Source organism: Myiozetetes cayanensis, unplaced genomic scaffold (assembly GCF_022539395.1).
Source record: "Myiozetetes cayanensis isolate MyiCay16 unplaced genomic scaffold, myiCay2020 scf400, whole genome shotgun sequence".
NCBI classification, from domain to species: domain Eukaryota; kingdom Metazoa; phylum Chordata; class Aves; order Passeriformes; family Tyrannidae; genus Myiozetetes; species Myiozetetes cayanensis.
The window spans coordinates 1-16,390 of record NW_026087633.1 but is presented as its reverse complement, the minus strand read 5'-3'; the positions used below and the strand labels follow the sequence as shown (position 1 = coordinate 16,390).

At 52.6% G+C, this 16,390-nt stretch overlaps 2 protein-coding genes across 2 annotated transcripts; one reads left to right on the top strand and one right to left on the bottom strand.

Moving 5' to 3' along the window:
* The first annotated feature begins 977 nt into the window (after nucleotides 1-977).
* On the top strand, nucleotides 978-2,553 carry IL11 (interleukin 11). The gene is given in 4 exon segments (XM_050330279.1): nucleotides 978-1,083; nucleotides 1,086-1,159; nucleotides 2,112-2,161; nucleotides 2,163-2,553. Coding segments are annotated over 4 exon segments (342 nt in total). The 3' UTR covers nucleotides 2,275-2,553.
* Nucleotides 2,554-6,755: 4,202 nt separating this feature from the next.
* On the bottom strand, nucleotides 6,756-16,124 carry SULT2B1 (sulfotransferase family 2B member 1). Its single transcript, XM_050330278.1, is given in 9 exon segments — nucleotides 6,756-6,775; nucleotides 6,903-6,984; nucleotides 6,986-7,068; nucleotides 11,575-11,755; nucleotides 13,812-13,906; nucleotides 14,246-14,306; nucleotides 14,308-14,373; nucleotides 15,058-15,266; nucleotides 15,992-16,124. Coding segments are annotated over 9 exon segments (930 nt in total).
* Between the last annotated feature and the right edge of the window lie 266 nt (nucleotides 16,125-16,390).

Below are 16,390 nucleotides of genomic sequence, written 5' to 3'. Positions count from 1 at the left end.
CCCGCGTGTCGGGGGTGGTCGCGCGTGGGCTGATCCTCCCTCCTGTCGCGACAGAAGTCGCGATTCCCGGCGGAGGAGCACAAGCTCGACTCGCTGCCCGTGCTGGCCATGAGCGCCCTGGAGCTCCCCAACATCCAGGTGGGGGGCGGGACACGCGTGGGGGTCTGTGAGGACCTTGAGGGGCTCCATGGAGGGGAGGGGCGTGCTTGGGGTCCCCGCGGGTCTGGGGGCTCCCCGTGGGTGGGGGCGGTCTCGAGGTCTCCTGACACCCCCTCCTCCCTAAACCCCCGTGTCCCCCAGCCCCACGTGCCCCCCGACCCACAATGACACCCCAATGACACCCAAAGCCCCCGACCCCCTCGTGACTACCCCGTGACCCCCGACCCACAACGACCCCCCGACCCAAATGACCCCTGACCCTAAATGACCCCCAGGCGTCAGCGCTGCTGCCCTGGCTGGGACCCCTGAACCCCAAAATCCCCCTGATCCCCAAATCCCCCATAACCCCAAATCCCCTGACTCCCAAATCCCCCATAACTCCCATTCCCCCTAAACCCAAATGAACTCCCCGACCCCAAATGACCCCCCGACCCCAGTGACCCCCGTGCCCCTCCCAGTGCCCCCCAGGCGTCGGCGCTGCTGCCCCAGCTGGGACCCCTGAACCCCAAAATCCCCCATAACCCCAAATCCCCCATAACTCCCAATGCCCCCAAACCCCCGACCCCAAATGAACCCCACCGACCTAAATGCCCCCAGGCGTCGGTGCTGCTGCCAGTTGGGACCCCCAATCCCCTGACCCCAAATCCCCCATAACCCCAAATCCCCCAAACCCCCGACCCCAAATGAACCCCCGACCCCAAATGCCCCCAGGCGTCGGTGCTGCTGCCCGGCTGGGACCCCAATCCCCATAACTCCCAATCCTCCCTAACCCCAAATCCCCCAAAGCCCCCGACCCCAAATGAACCCCCGGACCCCAAATGACCCCCGACCCCAAATGCCCCCAGGCGTCGGTGCTGCTGCCCCGGCTGTGCTCGGACCTGCTGCGGTACCAGCGGCTCGTGGAGTGGCTGCGCCGCGCGGGGGCCCTCAGGGGCTCGAACCGGAGCTGGGGGCGCTGCGGGGGCGCCTCGAGAGGCTGCGGGGGAGGCTCGACCTGCTGGTGAGGGGGGCTCGACCTGCTGGTGAGGGGGGCTCGGAGGCTCGACCTGCTGGTGAGGGGGCTCGACCTGCTGGTGGGGGGCTCGACCTGCTGGTGAGGGGGCTCGAGGGGACACAGGGGACACGGGGGCTCGATCTGCTGGTGAGGGGGCTCGATCTGCTGGTGAGGGGGCTCGATCTGCTGGTGAGGGGGGCTCAGGGGGACACGGGGAGGCTCGACCTGCTGGTGAGGGGGGCTCGACCTGCTGGTGAGGGGGGCTCGAGGGGTCGGGATTGATGGGAATGGGGGATTGATGGGAATGGGGGGATTGATGGGAATGGGGGGTTGGAAGTGATGGAAGTTGGGGGGGCTCTGGGAGGCTCGACCTGCTGGTGAGGGGGTCTCGGGAGGTCGGGATTGATGGAGATGGGGGTGCTGGGGGGGCTCTGGGGCGCTCAGAACTGATGGGAATGGGGGGCACAGGGGGTGCTCAGGGAGGTCGGACTGATGGGAATGGGGGGCTGGGGGGGCCATCGGGGGTCGCATTTCCCTCCCCCTCCCCCAAATCTCCACATCCCCCAGGTGTGAATTTCTCCCCCCTCCCTCACCCTGTAACCCCCTCCGGTGTATTTTATTTTATTTCCCCCAGGTGTATTTTATTTTATTCTCTTCTCTCCCCCAAGGTGTATTTTATTTTATTTTATTTTATTTTATTTTCTCCCCTGTGTCCCCCAGGTGTATTTTATTTTATTCCCCCGTGTATTTTATTTTCTCACCCCAGGTGTATTTTATTTTATTTCCCCCAGGTGTATTTTATTTTATTTTATTTTATTTTCTCCCCCAGGTGTATTTTATTGTATTTAATTTAATTTAATTAATTAAATTTTAATTAATTTAATTAATTTCAGATTTAATTGTATTTAATTTTACATTTTATTTAATTTAATTTATTTTAATTTCGTTTTTTTCCCAGATGTCGCGGCTGTCGCTGCCCCCCGCCCCCTCGCCCCCCCGGCCGCCCCTCCCCCGTGTCTGCGTGGGGGGTCGTGCGTGGGGCCCACGCCGTGAGCCGGAGCCTCCACCTGTACCTGGACTGGGGGGTGCGGGGGCTGCTCCTGCTGCGGCAGCGCCTCTGAGCCCTAATTTATTTAATTTATTGCCCCTACGCTAATTATTCTAATTAATATTCTAATTATTGTTCTTATTTGTAGTCACGGTACCGAAAATCCCCCCCAAAAGGGCGACCCCTTTTTTATTTATTGCCCAGGGAGGGACCCCAAAAATCCCCCCCCCAAAATCCAACCCAGGGTTTGGGGAAAAAGAGAGAGAAAAAGGGGAGGGGAAAAAATAAAAAATAAAGGGAAGAAAGAGGTGGAATAAAAGAGGGTTTTGGAAGGGAAAAAAAAAATAAAGAGTTTTTGGAGGAAAAAAAATGAAATTAAAAATGTGGTGGTAAAATAAAGATTTTTTTGGAGGGAAAAAAATGGTGGGAAAATAAAGAGTTTTGGAGGGAAAAATGAAGATTTTTGGAGGAAAAAAATGGTGGTAAAACAAAGAGTTTTGGAGGGGAAAAAAATTAAAGATTTTTAGAGGAAAAAAATGAAGATTTTTGGAGGCGAAAAATAAAGGTTTTTGGAGGAAAAAATAAAGATTTTTGGAGGGAAAAAAACCCTTTAAAAAAATGGTGCTAAAATAAAGATTTTTGGAGAAAAAAAATGGTGGCAAAATAAAGGTTTTTGGAGGGAAAAAATAAAGATTTTTGGAGGAAAAAATAAAATTAAAAAAGGGTGGTAAAATAAAGATTTTTGGAGGAAAAAAAAATGGTGGCAAAATAGAGAGTTTTGGAGGGGAAAATAAAGATTTTTGGAGGAAAAAATAAAGATTTTTGGAGAAAAAAAATGGTGGAAAAATAAAGATTTTTGGAGGAAAAAAAACCTAAAAAAAACAGTGGCAAAATTAAGATTTTTGGAGTGAAAAATTAAAGATTTTTGGTGGAAAAAATAATGATTTTTGGAGGGAAAAAACCCCACCAAAAAACGGTGGCAAAAATAAAGATTTTTGGAGGAAAAAAATTAAAGATTTTTGGAGGAAAAAAAATAAAGAGTTTTAGAGGAAAAAATAAAGATTTTTGGAACGAAAAATTAAAGATTTTTAGAGGAAAAAATTAATGATTTTTGGAGAGAGAAAATAAATATTTTTGGAGGAAAAAAAACCCAAAACAACAAAACTGGGAAAAAAACCCCAAACCAAAGCCCAAAAAAAAGATAAAAAAGTGAAGGTTTTGGAGGGGAAAAAGAAAAGGGAATAAAGGGGTTTTAGAGAAGGAAAAAGGGGGGAAATGAAGGTTTTTTGGGAAAAAATGAGGAAATGAAGGGGTTTTTTGGGGGAGAAATGGGGGAAAGGGGAGGGGAGGGGGTTAAAGGGGATTTTGGGGGGATTTTGGGGGGATTTGGGGGGATTTTGGGGGGTATTTAAGGTGATTTTGGGGGTTTTAAGGGTGGTTTTAAGTGGATTTTGGGGTGATTTAAGGGGATTTTGGGGGAGTTTTAAGAGGATTTTGGGGGATTTTGGGGGATTTTGGGGGTGTTTTAAGGAGGATTTTGGGGGGTTTAAGGGGATTTTGGGGGGTTGGGGGATTTTGGGAGTGTTTAAGGTGATTTTTGGGGGTTTTAAGGGTGGTTTTAAGGGGATTTTGGGGTGATTTAAGGGGATTTTGGGAGGGTTTTAAGGAGATTTTAAGGGGGGGTAAAGGCGATTTTTGGAGGGGGTTTAAGGGTATTTTGTGGGGTGATTTAAGGGGATTTGGGGGGCTTTAAGGGGATTTTAGGAGGGTTTTAAGGGGTTTTTGGAGGGTTTTAAGGGGATTTTGGGGTGATTTAAGGGGATTTTTGGGGGGTTTTAAGGGGGGTTTAAGGAGATTTTAGGGGAGGTTTAAGGGGATTTTGTGGGGTGATTTAAGGGGATTTGGGGGGGTTTAAGGGGCTTTTGGGGTGGTTTTAAGGGGATTTTGGGGAGGGGTTAAGGGGAATTTTGTGGGGTTTAAGGGGATTTTGGGGGCTTTTGGGGGGATTTTGGGGGGTTTAAGGGGATTTTGGGGGGCTTTTGGGGGGTTTTAAAGGGGATTTTTGGGGGGATTTAAGGCCATTTTGGGGGGTTTTGAGGGGATTTTGAGGGGATTTTAGGGGAGGTTGGGGGGAGTTTTAAGGGGATTTTGGGGGTTTAAGGTAGTTTTAAGAGGATTTTAGGGGTGATTTAAGGGGATTTTGGGGAGCTTTAAGGGGATTTTGGGGGGGTTAAGGGGATTTTGGGGGATTTTGAGGGGATTTTGGGAGGGTTTTAAGGGGATTTTGGGGAGGGGTTTAAGGGGATTTTGGGAGGTTTAAGGGGATTTTAGGGGGATTTTGGGGGTTTTAAGGGTTGGGGATTTTAGGGGGATTTTAAAGGGATTTTGGGGTTTGGATTTTAGGGGATTTTAAGGGATTTTGGGTTTAAGGGGATTTTGGGGATTTTAAGGGGATTTTAGGGGATTTTAGGGGATTTAGAGGTTTTTAAGAGGGGTTTAAGGGATTTTGGGGTGATTTTAGGGGATTTTGGGGGGTTTAAGGGGATTTTAGGGAGTGGTTTTAAGGGATTTTGGGGAGTTTAAGGGGATTTTAGGGGGTTTTAAGGGGATTTTTGGGGGCTTTTAGGGGGATTTTAGGGGGTTTTATGGGATTTTGGGGGCTTTTGGGGGGTTTAAGGGGATTTTGGGGGTTTTAAGGGCATTTTGGGGGATTTTAGGGGATTTTAGGGGGATTTGGGGGGTTTAGGGGGTTTTAGGGGTTTTGGGGGTTTTAAGAGGGAGTTTTAAGGGGATTTTAGGGGTGATTTATAGGGATTTTGGGGGGAGTTTTAAGAGAGTTTTGGGGGTTTAAGGGGATTTTGGGGGGTTTTGGGATTTTGGGAGGGTTTAAGGGGATTTTGGGGAGGGTTTAAGGGGATTTTGGGAGGTTTTAGGGGATTTTAGGGGGTTTTAAGGGGATTTTGGGGGTTTGGGGATTTTGGGAGTTTTAAGGGATTTTGGGGATTTTTGGGGGTTTTAAGGGGATTTTGGGGGGTTTAAGGGGATTTTTGGGGTTTAAGGGGTTTTAAGGGATTTTGGGGTGATTTAAGGGGATTTTTGGGAGGAGTTTTAAGGGATTTTGTGGGAGTTTTAAGGGATTTTGGGGGGTTAAGGGGATTTTGGGGAGGGGTTAAGGGGATTTGGGGGAGTTTAAGGGGATTTTGGGGGTTTTAAGGGAGATTTTGGGGGCGTTTTAAGGAGGATTTTGGGGGGTTGAAGGGATTTTTGGGGGTTTAAGGGGATTTTGGGGAGTTTAAGGGGATTTTGGGGGTATTTTGGGGGGTTTAAAGGGGACTTTTGGGGGGTTTAAGGGGATTTTCGGGGGTTTGGGGGTTTTGGGGGGGTTAGGGGGTTTTAAGGGATTTTTGGGGTTTAAGGGTGGGTTTAAGGGGATTTTGGGGTGATTTAGAGGAGATTTTGGGAGGGTTTTAAGGAGATTTTGGGAGGGTTTAAAGGGGGTTTAAGGTGATTTTGGGAGGGTTTTAAGGGGATTTTGGGGTGATTTAAGGGGATTTTAGGGGGGTTTAAGGGGATTTGGGGGGGTTTTAAGGGGGGTTTAAGGGGATTTTAAGGGGGGGTAAAGGCGATTTTTGGAAGGGGTTTAAGGGCATTTTGTGGGGTGATTTAAGGGGATTTGGGGGGGCTTTAATAGGGGTTTTAAGGGGATTTTGGGGTGATTTAAGGGGATTTGGGGGAGCTTTAAGGGGATTTTGGGAGGGTTTTAGGGGGATTTTGGTGTCATTTAAGGGGATTTTTGGGGGGTTTTATGGGGAGGTTTAAGGAGATTTTAGGGGAGGTTTAAGGGGATTTTGGGGGTGTTTTAAGGGAATTTAGGGAGGGGTTAAGGGGGATTTGGGGGTTTAAGGGAGATTTTGGGGGCGTTTAAGGAGGATTTTGGGGGTTTGGGGATTTTGGGGGTATTTTGGGGGGTTTAAAGGGGATTTTTAGGGGTTTAAAGGGATTTTGGGGGTTTTGGGGGATTTTGGGGGTGGGGGGTTTTGAAGGGGATTTTGGGGGTTTTGGGGGTGGGGGGTTTTAAGGGGATTTTGGGGGTTTTAAGGGGATTTTTGGGGGTTTTAAGGGTGGTTTTAAGGGGATTTTGGGAGGGTTTAAGGGGATTTTGGGGTGATTTAAGGGGATTTTTGGGGGGTTTTAAGGGAGGTTTAAGGAGATTTTAGGGGAGGTTTAAGGGGATTTTGGGGGGGTTAAGGGATTTGGGAGGGGTTAAGGGGGATTTTGGGGGCCTTTTAAGGAGGATTTTGGGGGCTTTAGGGGGGGTAAAGGAGATTTTGGGGGGCTTTAAGGGGATTTTGGGGGATTTTAAGGAGGATTTTGGGGGGATTTTAAGAGGATTTTAGGGGATTTTGGGCGTGTTTGGGGGTTTGTTGGGAAGGGAAAGGGAATTTGGGGGTTGGGAAGGTGCAGGAGGGTCTTGGGGGAGTTCTGGGGGTCTCGGGGAGTTTCTGGGGAGGTTTTGGGGTCCGGGGGTCTCCAGGAATTTTTTGGGGGTGATTTTTAGGGGTCTCCTGGGGGCTCTTGGGAGGGTCAAGGTGGGGGTTTGGGGTCAGGGGTCCCCAGGGGGGTCTTTCCTCCTCCTCCTCCTCGGGGGTCCTGGGTGGGGGCTTCTCCTTTCCCTCCCCTCAGGAGGGTCCTGAGATGAACCAGGGGGTCCCCTCGGCCCCGGGGGTCTCCAGGGGGCGTCCCCTGGGGTCTGTGGGGGGGTCCCAGGGGAAGGAGACCCCCAGGCCGGCCGTTTGCTCGCGGTACACGAGGTCGAAGCGGGCGCTCTGCTCGGGGCTCAGGTGGTTCCTCCAGTCCCCCGAGATCCCTGGGGAGGGGGGGATAAACGGGGGGGTGAGAACCCCCAAATTCACCCCAGAAATTGCCTAAATACAACCCAAAACCTACCCAAATACAACCCTAAAAAACAGCCAAATACAGACAAAAAAACCTGCCCAAATACAACCCAAAAATGCCCAAATATAGCCCCAAAAATCAGTCTAATACAGTCACCAAAACCCGGCCAAATCCAGCCCCAAAAACTGCCCAAATCCAGCCCCCAAAACTGCCCAAATATACCCCAAACCCCACACAAATTCACCCCAAAACTCGACCAAAATCCAGCCCAAAACCTGCCCAAATACAGCCCCAAAAAACTGCCCAAATACAGCCCAAAAATGCCCAAATATAGCCCCAAAAAACCCCACAAATACAGTCCCCAAAAACAGCCCAAATACACACCAAAAACTCCCCAAATGCAGACCCGAAAACCAGCCATATATATCCCAAAAACTCCCCAAATACAGCATCAAAAACCAGCCCAAATACAGCCTAAAACCCAGCAAAATGCAGCCCCAAAAACTGCCTAAATACAGACAAAAAAACCTGCCCAAATACAACCCAAAAAACCCAGCCAAATACAGCCCCAAAAACTGCCCAAATACACCCCAAAACAGCCCCAAAAAACAGATAAATACAGCCCCCCAAAACAGCCCAAATATAGCCCAAAAACTGCCCAAATGCAGCCCAAAAAAACCAGCCAAATACACCCCAAAAACCACACAAATGCGCCCCAAAAACTGCTCAAATACAGTCCCAAAATCCACCCAAATACAGCCCCAAATACAGCCCAAAAACAGCCCCAAAAATCAGTCAAATGCAGCCCCCAAAAGCAGTCCAAATACAACCCAAAAACCGCCCAAATACACCCCAAAAACCAGCCCAAATACATCCTGAAAAATCAGTCAAATACAGCCCCAAAATCCAGCCAAATACAGTCCCAAAAACCGCCCAAATACAGACCCCAAAACTGCCCAAATATACCCTAAAAAATAGCCAAATACAGTCCCAAAACCCACACAAATGCACCCCAAAAACTGCCCAAATACAGCCCCAAAAACAGTCCCAAAAATCAGCCAACTACAGCCCAAAAACAACCCCAAAAAAACAGCTAAATATAGCCCAAAACCCCCCCAAATACACCCAAAAAACCCCACCGAAATACAGACCAAAAACCAGCCAAATACACCCCAAAACCTCCCCAAACAGACCCCCAAAACTGCCCAAATACACAGCAAAAAATAGCCAAATACAATCCCAAAATCTGCCCAAATACAGCCCCCAAAGCTGCCCAAATATACCCTAAAAAATAGTCAAATACAGTCCCAAAAAACCACACAAATACACCCCAAAACCTGCCCAAATACAGCCCCCAAAAAACAACGAAATCCAGCCCCAAAAAACAGTGAAACACACCCCAAAAAACCAGCCAAATCCATCCCCAGAACCTGCCCTAAAACAGTCCCAAAAAACAGCCAAATACAACCCCAAAAACCCGCACAAATCCAGCCCAAAAAACTGCCCAAATATACCCTAAAAAATAGCCAAATACAGCCGAAAAAACCACACAAATGCACCCCAAAACCTGCTCAAATACAGCCCCAAAATCCATCCAAATACAGCCCCAAATACAGCCCAAAAACAGCCCCAAAAATCAGTCAAATGCAGCCCCCAAAAGCAGTCCAAATACAATCCAAAAACCGCCCAAATACACCCCAAAAACCAGCCTAAATACATCCTGAAAAATTAGTCAAATACACCCCAAAAACCAGCCAAATATAACCCCAAAACCTGCCCAAATCCAGCCCCAAAAACCTGCCAAATCCACCCCAAAAACTGCCCAAATATACCCCAAAACCCACCCAAATATACTCCAAAAACCAGTCAAATACAGCCCAAAAAACCAGCCAAATACAGCCCCAAAAACTGCCCAAATACAGCCCCAAAAACTGCCCAAATACACCCCAAAACCTGCCCAAATACACCCCAAAAACTGCCCAAATACAGTCCCCAAAAAACACCAAATCCAGCCCAAAAACTACCCAAATACAGCCCCAAAAACCGCCCAAACATACCCTAAAAAATAGTCAAATACAGCCCCAAAACCCACACAAATACACCCCAAAAACTACCCAAATACAGCCCCCAAAATCCACCCAAATACAGCCCCAAAAATCAGCCAAATACAGCCCAAAAACCGTCCAAATATACCCCCAAATCTGCCCAAATACAGCCCTCAAAAAACACCCAAATCCAGCCCAAAAACTGCCCAAATACAGCCCAGCCCCCAAAGCTGCCCAAATATACCCTAAAAAATAGCCAAATACAGTCCCCAAAACCACACAAATACACCCCCAAAACTGCCCAAATGCACCCCAAAAAACCAGCCAAATCCGTCCCCAAAACCTGCTCTAAAACAGCCCAAAAAACCAGCCAAATACAACCCAACTGCCCAAATACAACCCCAAAACCACACAAATGCACCCCAAAAACTTCCCAAATACAACCCAAAAACAACCCCAAAAAATCAACAAAATGCAGCCCCCAAAAGCAGCCCAAATACAACCCAAAACCCAGCCCAAATACAGCCCCGAAAAATCAGTCAAATACACCCCAAAAACCATCCAAATATAACCCAAAAACTGCCCAAATCCAGCCCCCAAAAATACCCAAATCCAGCCCAAAACCTGTCCAAATACAGCCCCAAATACAGCCTAAAAACAGCCCCCAAATCAGCCAAATACAGCCCCTAAACTGCCCAAATACAACCCAAAAACAATCCCCAAAACCAGCTAAATACAGCCCAAATCCCCCCCAAATACACCCCGAAAAAACCACCGAAATACAGACCAAAAACCAGCCAAATACACCCCAAAAACTGCCCAAACAGACCCCCAAAACTGCCCAAATACAGAGCAAAAAATAGCCAAATACAATCCCAAAATCTGCCCAAATACACCCCCAAAAACCCAGCCAAATCCGTCCCCAAAACCTGCCCAAAACAGCCCCAAAAACCCGCCCAAATACACCCCAAAAACTGCCCAAATATACCTTAAAAAATAGCCAAATACAGCCCCAAAAACCACACAAATGCACCCCAAAAACTGCTCAAATACAGCCCCAAATACAGCCCAAAAACAGCCCCAAAAATCAGCCAAATCCAGCCCCCAAACCTCGCCCAAATACAACCCCAAAAACCGCCCAAATATACCCCAAAAACTGCCCAAATACAGCCCTCAAAAAACACCTAAATCCCACCCAAAAACTGCCCAAATACAGCCCCCAAAACTGCCCAAAAACAGCCCCAAAAATCAGCCAAATACAGCCCCCTAAACTGCCCAAATACACCCCAAAACCCACCCAAATACAGCCCCAAAAACCTGCCCAAATACACCCCAAAAACCACCCAAATACAGCCCCAAAAAACTGCCCAAATACACCCCAAAAACCTGCCCTAAACCAGCCCCAAAACCCAGCCAAATACAGCCCCAAAACCCAGCCAAATACAGCCCCAAAAACCGCCCAAATACACCCAAAAAACCACCCAAATACAGCCCCCAAAAAACACCCAAATCCCGCCCAAAATCTGCCCAAATATAACCCCAAAAGTTGCCCAAATACAGTCCCAAAACCCATCCAAATCCCCCCCCAAAAACACCCAAATACACCCCAAGAAATACCCAAATCCACCCCAAAACCTGCCCAAATCCACCCCAAAACCTGCCCAAATCCACCCCAAAACCTGCCCAAATCCACCCCAAAACCCCACCCTTGCACAGGAAGGGTCCCCTCCGTTGGTCCAGGATGAACCGAGGGGAGAGGCTGAAGTTGCTCAATGTCCCCCCCGATGTCTCCCCCATGTCCCCCCCGATGTCCCCAATCCCCCGATGTCCCCAACCCCCAAGGTGTCCCCAACCCCCGGTGTCCCCAATGCCCCCAAGGTGTCCCCAACCCCCAAGGTGTCCCCAACCCCCAAGGTGTCCCCAACCCCCGGTGTCCCCAATGCCCCCCAAGGTGTCCCCAACCCCCAAGGTGTCCCCAACCCCCAATGTCCCCACCCTTGCGCAGGAAGGGTCCCCTCCAGTTGGCCCAGGATGAACCGAGGAGAGGCTGAAGTTGCTCAATGTCCCCCGATGTCCCCCGATGTCCCACAATGTCCCCAACCCCCGAGGTGTCCCCAACCCCCAAGGTGTCCCCAACCCCCCGAGGTGTCCCCAACCCCCAAGGTGTCCCCAATTCCCCCAACCCCCGAGGTGTCCCCAACCCCCAAGGTGTCCCCAACCCTCCCAAGGTGTCCCCAAAGCCCCCGGTGTCCCCACCCTTGCGCAGGAAGGGTCCCCTCTGTTGGTCCAGGATGAATTGAGGGAGAGGCTGAAGTTGCTCAATGTCCCCCCAGTGTCCCCAATGTCCCCAATCCCCCGAGGTGTCCCCAACCCCCAAGGTGTCCCCAACCCCCAAGGTGTCCTCAACCCCCCAAACCCCCCGGTGTCCCCACCCTTGCGCAGGAAGGGTCCCCTCTGTTGGTCCAGGATGAACTGGGGGGAGAGGCTGAAGTTGCTCATGGGGTTGTGGCTCATGGTGACAAAGGACGCGTTGGCCACCACGGCGTCCACGGCCCCGGGGGACAGGGGGTGGCCCAGGAAGGAGCAGAGGCGCTGGACACTGCCACGCAGGTCCTGGGGACAGTGGGGACATTGGGGACACATTGGGGACATTGGGGACATTCATGGGGGACACATTGGGGACACATTGGGGACACATTGGGGACATTGGGGACACATTGGGGACACATTGGGGACATCTCTGGGGACAGGGGGTGGCCCAGGAAGGAGCAGAGGCGCTGGACGCTGCCACGCAGGTCCTGGGGACAGTGGGGACATTAATGGGGGACAGTGGGGACATCCTGGGGACATTGGGGACATTGGGGACACACTGGGGACATTGGGGACATCTCTGGGGACAGGGGGTGGCCCAGGAAGGAGCAGAGGCGCTGGACGCTGCCACGCAGGTCCTGGGGACAGTGGGGACATTAATGGGGGACAGTGGGGACACTGGGGACAGAGGGGACACATTGGGGACACTGGGGACATCCCTGGGGACATTTGGGACACATTGGGGACATTGGGGATACATTGGGGACACATTGGGGGGACACATTGGGGACATCCCTGGGGACATTGGGGACATCTCTGGGGACATTGGGTGGCACTAGGAAGGAGCGAGGCGCTGGGGCTGCACGCAGGTCCTGGGGACAGTGGGGACACATTGGGGACAGTGGGGACATTTGGGGACATTGGGGACACTGGGGACATGAATGGGGGACATCGGGGACATTGGGGACATCCCTGGGGACATCGTGGACATTGGGGACACACTGGGGATATCCCTGGGGACACATTGGGGACATTTGGGACACCTTGGGGACATTGGGGACAGTGGGGACACATTGGGGACACATTGGGGACATCCCTGGGGACATCGTGGACATTGGGGACACACTGGGGACAGAGGGGACACATTGGGGACACTGGAGACATTGGGGACATTGGGGGCACATTGGGGACATTGGGGACATCCCTGGGGACATTTGGGACACATTGGGGACATTGGGGACACATTGGGGACATTGGGGACATTGGGGACACATTGGGGACATTGGGGACATCCCTGGGGACATTGGGGACATTGGGGACATTGGGGACACATTGGGGATATTTAGGGACATTGGGGACATTTGGGGACACTGGGGACACATTGGGGACAGTGGGGACAGTGGGGACACATTGGGGACACATTGGGGACATTAATGGGGGACATTATTGGGGGACATTGGGGACACATTGGGAACACACTGGGGACATTGGGGACACATTGGGGACATTGGGGACATCCCTGGGGACATTTGGGACACATTGGGGACATTTGGGACATTAATGGGGGACACTGGGGACACATTGGGGACATTAATGGGGGACATTGGGGACATTGGGGACATTGGGGACACATTGGGGACATTGGGGACACACTGGGGACATTGGGGACATTTGGGGACACATTGGGGACATTGGGGACACACTGGGGACATTTGGGGACATTTGGGGACACACTGGGGACATCCCTGGGGACATTGGGGACATCCCTGGGGACACATTGGGGACACATTGGGGACACATTGGGGACATCCCTGGGGACATTGGGGACAGAGGGGACACATCGGGGACACTGGGGACATTGGGGACATTAATGGGGGACATTAATGGGGGACATTGGGGACATTGGGGACATTAATGGGGGACATTGGGGACACATTGGGGACATCCCTGGGGACATTGGGGACATTGGGGACACATTGGGGACACATTGGGGACATTGGGGACATTGGGGACATTGGGGACACATTGGGGACACATTGGGGACACTGGGGGTGTCCCCACCTGCTGCAGCTCCTCACAGCTGATCCAGACACTGGGGGTGACCCCGGGGTGACATTGGGGACACTGGGGACACGGGGGTGCCATTGGGGACATTGGGGGTGACATTGGGGTGACATTGGGGACATTGGTGGCCCCAGGGTGACACTGGGGACACTGGGGACACAGGGGTGCCACTGGGGACATTGGGGTGACATTGGGGACACGGGGGTGCCACTGGGGACATTGGGGTGACATTGGGGTGACATTGGTGACATTGGTGGCCCCAGGGTGACACGGGGGACACTGGGGGTGTCCCCACCTGCTGCAGCTCCTCGTAGCTGATCCAGAAGAAATTGTCCCTGCCCCGGAGCTGGAGCCACCCCCGGACGTGCTGGAACCACGACCCGAACGGCACTGGGGACAGAGGGGACATTGGGGACACATTGGGGACATTAATGGGGACATTGGGGACACACTGGGGACATTGGGGACATTGGGGACACATTGGGGACAGAGGGGACATTGGGGACAGAGGGGACATTGGGGACAACCCCCCTCAAAATTCTCTCCCCCCCCCACACCCCAACCCCCTATCCCAACAAAACCCCCAAATCCCTCAAATCCCCCCAAATCCACATTTCCACCCCCAAATCCCACCCCAGATCCCCCCCAATCCTTCTCAGATCCCCCAAATCCCCCAGTCCTCTCCTGTCCCCCCAAAATCCCTCAATCCCCCAGACCCCGCCCTCCCACCGTCTCCCTGCAGGAATTTCTCCATGAACTCCTCGAGCGTTCCGGGGTCTTTGTAGGGCCGGGAAGATTCAGGCGAAGTGATAAAGGGACACCAGGACATCCTTGGGGTCCCTCACCGTGTAAATCACCTGGGGGGCACAGGGACATCCTGGGGTGACCCCAAAATACCCCCCAAATCCTCCAGTCCCGACCCCCAAAATCCTCCATTCCTGACCCCCAAATCCCCCCAAATCCCCATTCCTGACCCCAAATCCCCCAAAATCCCCATTCCTGACCCCAAACTCCCCCACCCCAATTCCCATCCCAAATCCCACCCCAAACCCCCCCAAACCTTGGCCTTGGACCCAAAAAAGGACTTTGGGAAGAGCTGCACAGGCAGGTGGGAGCTGATGATCCCAAATCCACCCCAAACCCCCATTCCTGATCCCAAACCCCCATTCCTGACCCCAAAGCCCCCATTCCTGACCCCAAACCCCCAAACCCCAATTCCCAATCCAAATCCCCAAATCCCACCCCAAACCCCCCAAACCTTGGCCTTGGACCCGAAGAAGGCCTTAGGGAAGAGCTGCATGGGCAGGTGGGAGCTGATGATCCCAAATTCCCATTCCTGACCCCAAATCCACCCCAAACCCCCCAAACCTTGGCCTTGGACCCAAAAAAGGACTTTGGGAAGAGCTGCACGGGCAGGTGGGAGCTGATGATCCCAAATCCCCCCAAACCCCCATTCCTGACCCCAAACCCCCATTCCTGAACCCAAAGCCACCATTCCTGACCCTAAATCCCCCAAATCCCTGACCCCAAACCCCCCAAACCTTGGCCTTGGACCCGAAGAAGGCCTTAGGGAAGAGCTGCACGGGCAGGTGGGAGCTGATGATTCGGGGCCGGGGGTTCCCCCGAGCTCTCCGGTACCCCAGGAGGGTCTCGAGCCACGGCCCCCGATCCCAGTTGGGCACCGAGCGGCACCAGCCGGGATCGCCGTCCTTGAGGATCAGGCTCAGGATCTCCAGCATCCACACCGTGCCTGGGGGGGGTTTGGGGGGGATTTGGGGTCATTATGGGGTCCCTTTGGGGTCCCTGGGGCTTTTTGGGGCTCTTTGGGGCTGTTTGGGGTCCCTTTGGGGTCGCCATCCTTTAGGATCAGGCTCAGGATTCTCTGGCATCCACACCGTGCCTGAGGGGGTTTGGGGGGATTTGGGGTCATTATGGGGTCCCTGTGGGGTTTGGGGGATCACTGGGGCTGTTTGGGGTCCCTTTGGGGTCGCCATCCTTTAGGATCAGGCTCAGGATCTCCAGCATCCACACCGTGCCTGGGGGGGGTTTGGGGTCATTGGGGGGGGTCCCTGCATTCCTTTTGGGGCTCTTTGGGGGTCCCTGGGGTGGTTTGGGGTTCCTTTTACCCTCCCTACCCTCCAGTTTTGGGTACCCCCTCATTTTTGGGGTGTTTTTGGCCCCCCCCGCACCCGATTTCTGGTAGGTGACGTTGAAGTCCCCCCCACCCATTTTTGGGGTATTTCTTTCCCATTTTTGGGGTGTTTTTGGGGTCCCCCGCCCGATTTCTGGTAGGTGACGTTGAGTCTCCCCCATTTTTAGGGTGTTTTCCCCCATTTTTGGTGTATTTTGGGGTCCCCCCGCACCCGATTTCTGGTAGGTGACGTTGAAGTCTCCTCCCCCCCATTTTTAGGGTGTTTTCCCCCATTTTTGGGGTGTTTTCCCCCATTTTTGGGGTGTTTTGGGGTCCCCCCGCACCCGATTTCTGGTAGGTGACGTTGAAGACGTCGTCGTCCTCCACGAGGAAGTCCCGCGCGTTTTGGAGCCCGCGGGGGGAGTAGAGGAGCCCCGGGAACGTCACCCCCCCGTGCTGGAAATACCCGCGGGCCATGCCGGGACCCCCGCGCGACCCCCGCCTGCGTGGGGGGAGGGGTCACAGAGGGGCGTGGAGAGACCCCCGCGCTGCTCCGACCCCCCCACTGCGCTCCCACGGGGGTCCCTCCCCTACCCCGGGGGTCCCACGAGTGTCCCTCCCCCTATCCCGGGGGTCCTAGGGATCCCTCCCCTACCCGGGGGTCCCACAGTGTCCCCGGGTGTCCCACGAAGTGTCCCTCCCCCTCTCCCGGGGTCCAGAGTGTCAGGGGTCCCACAGTGTCC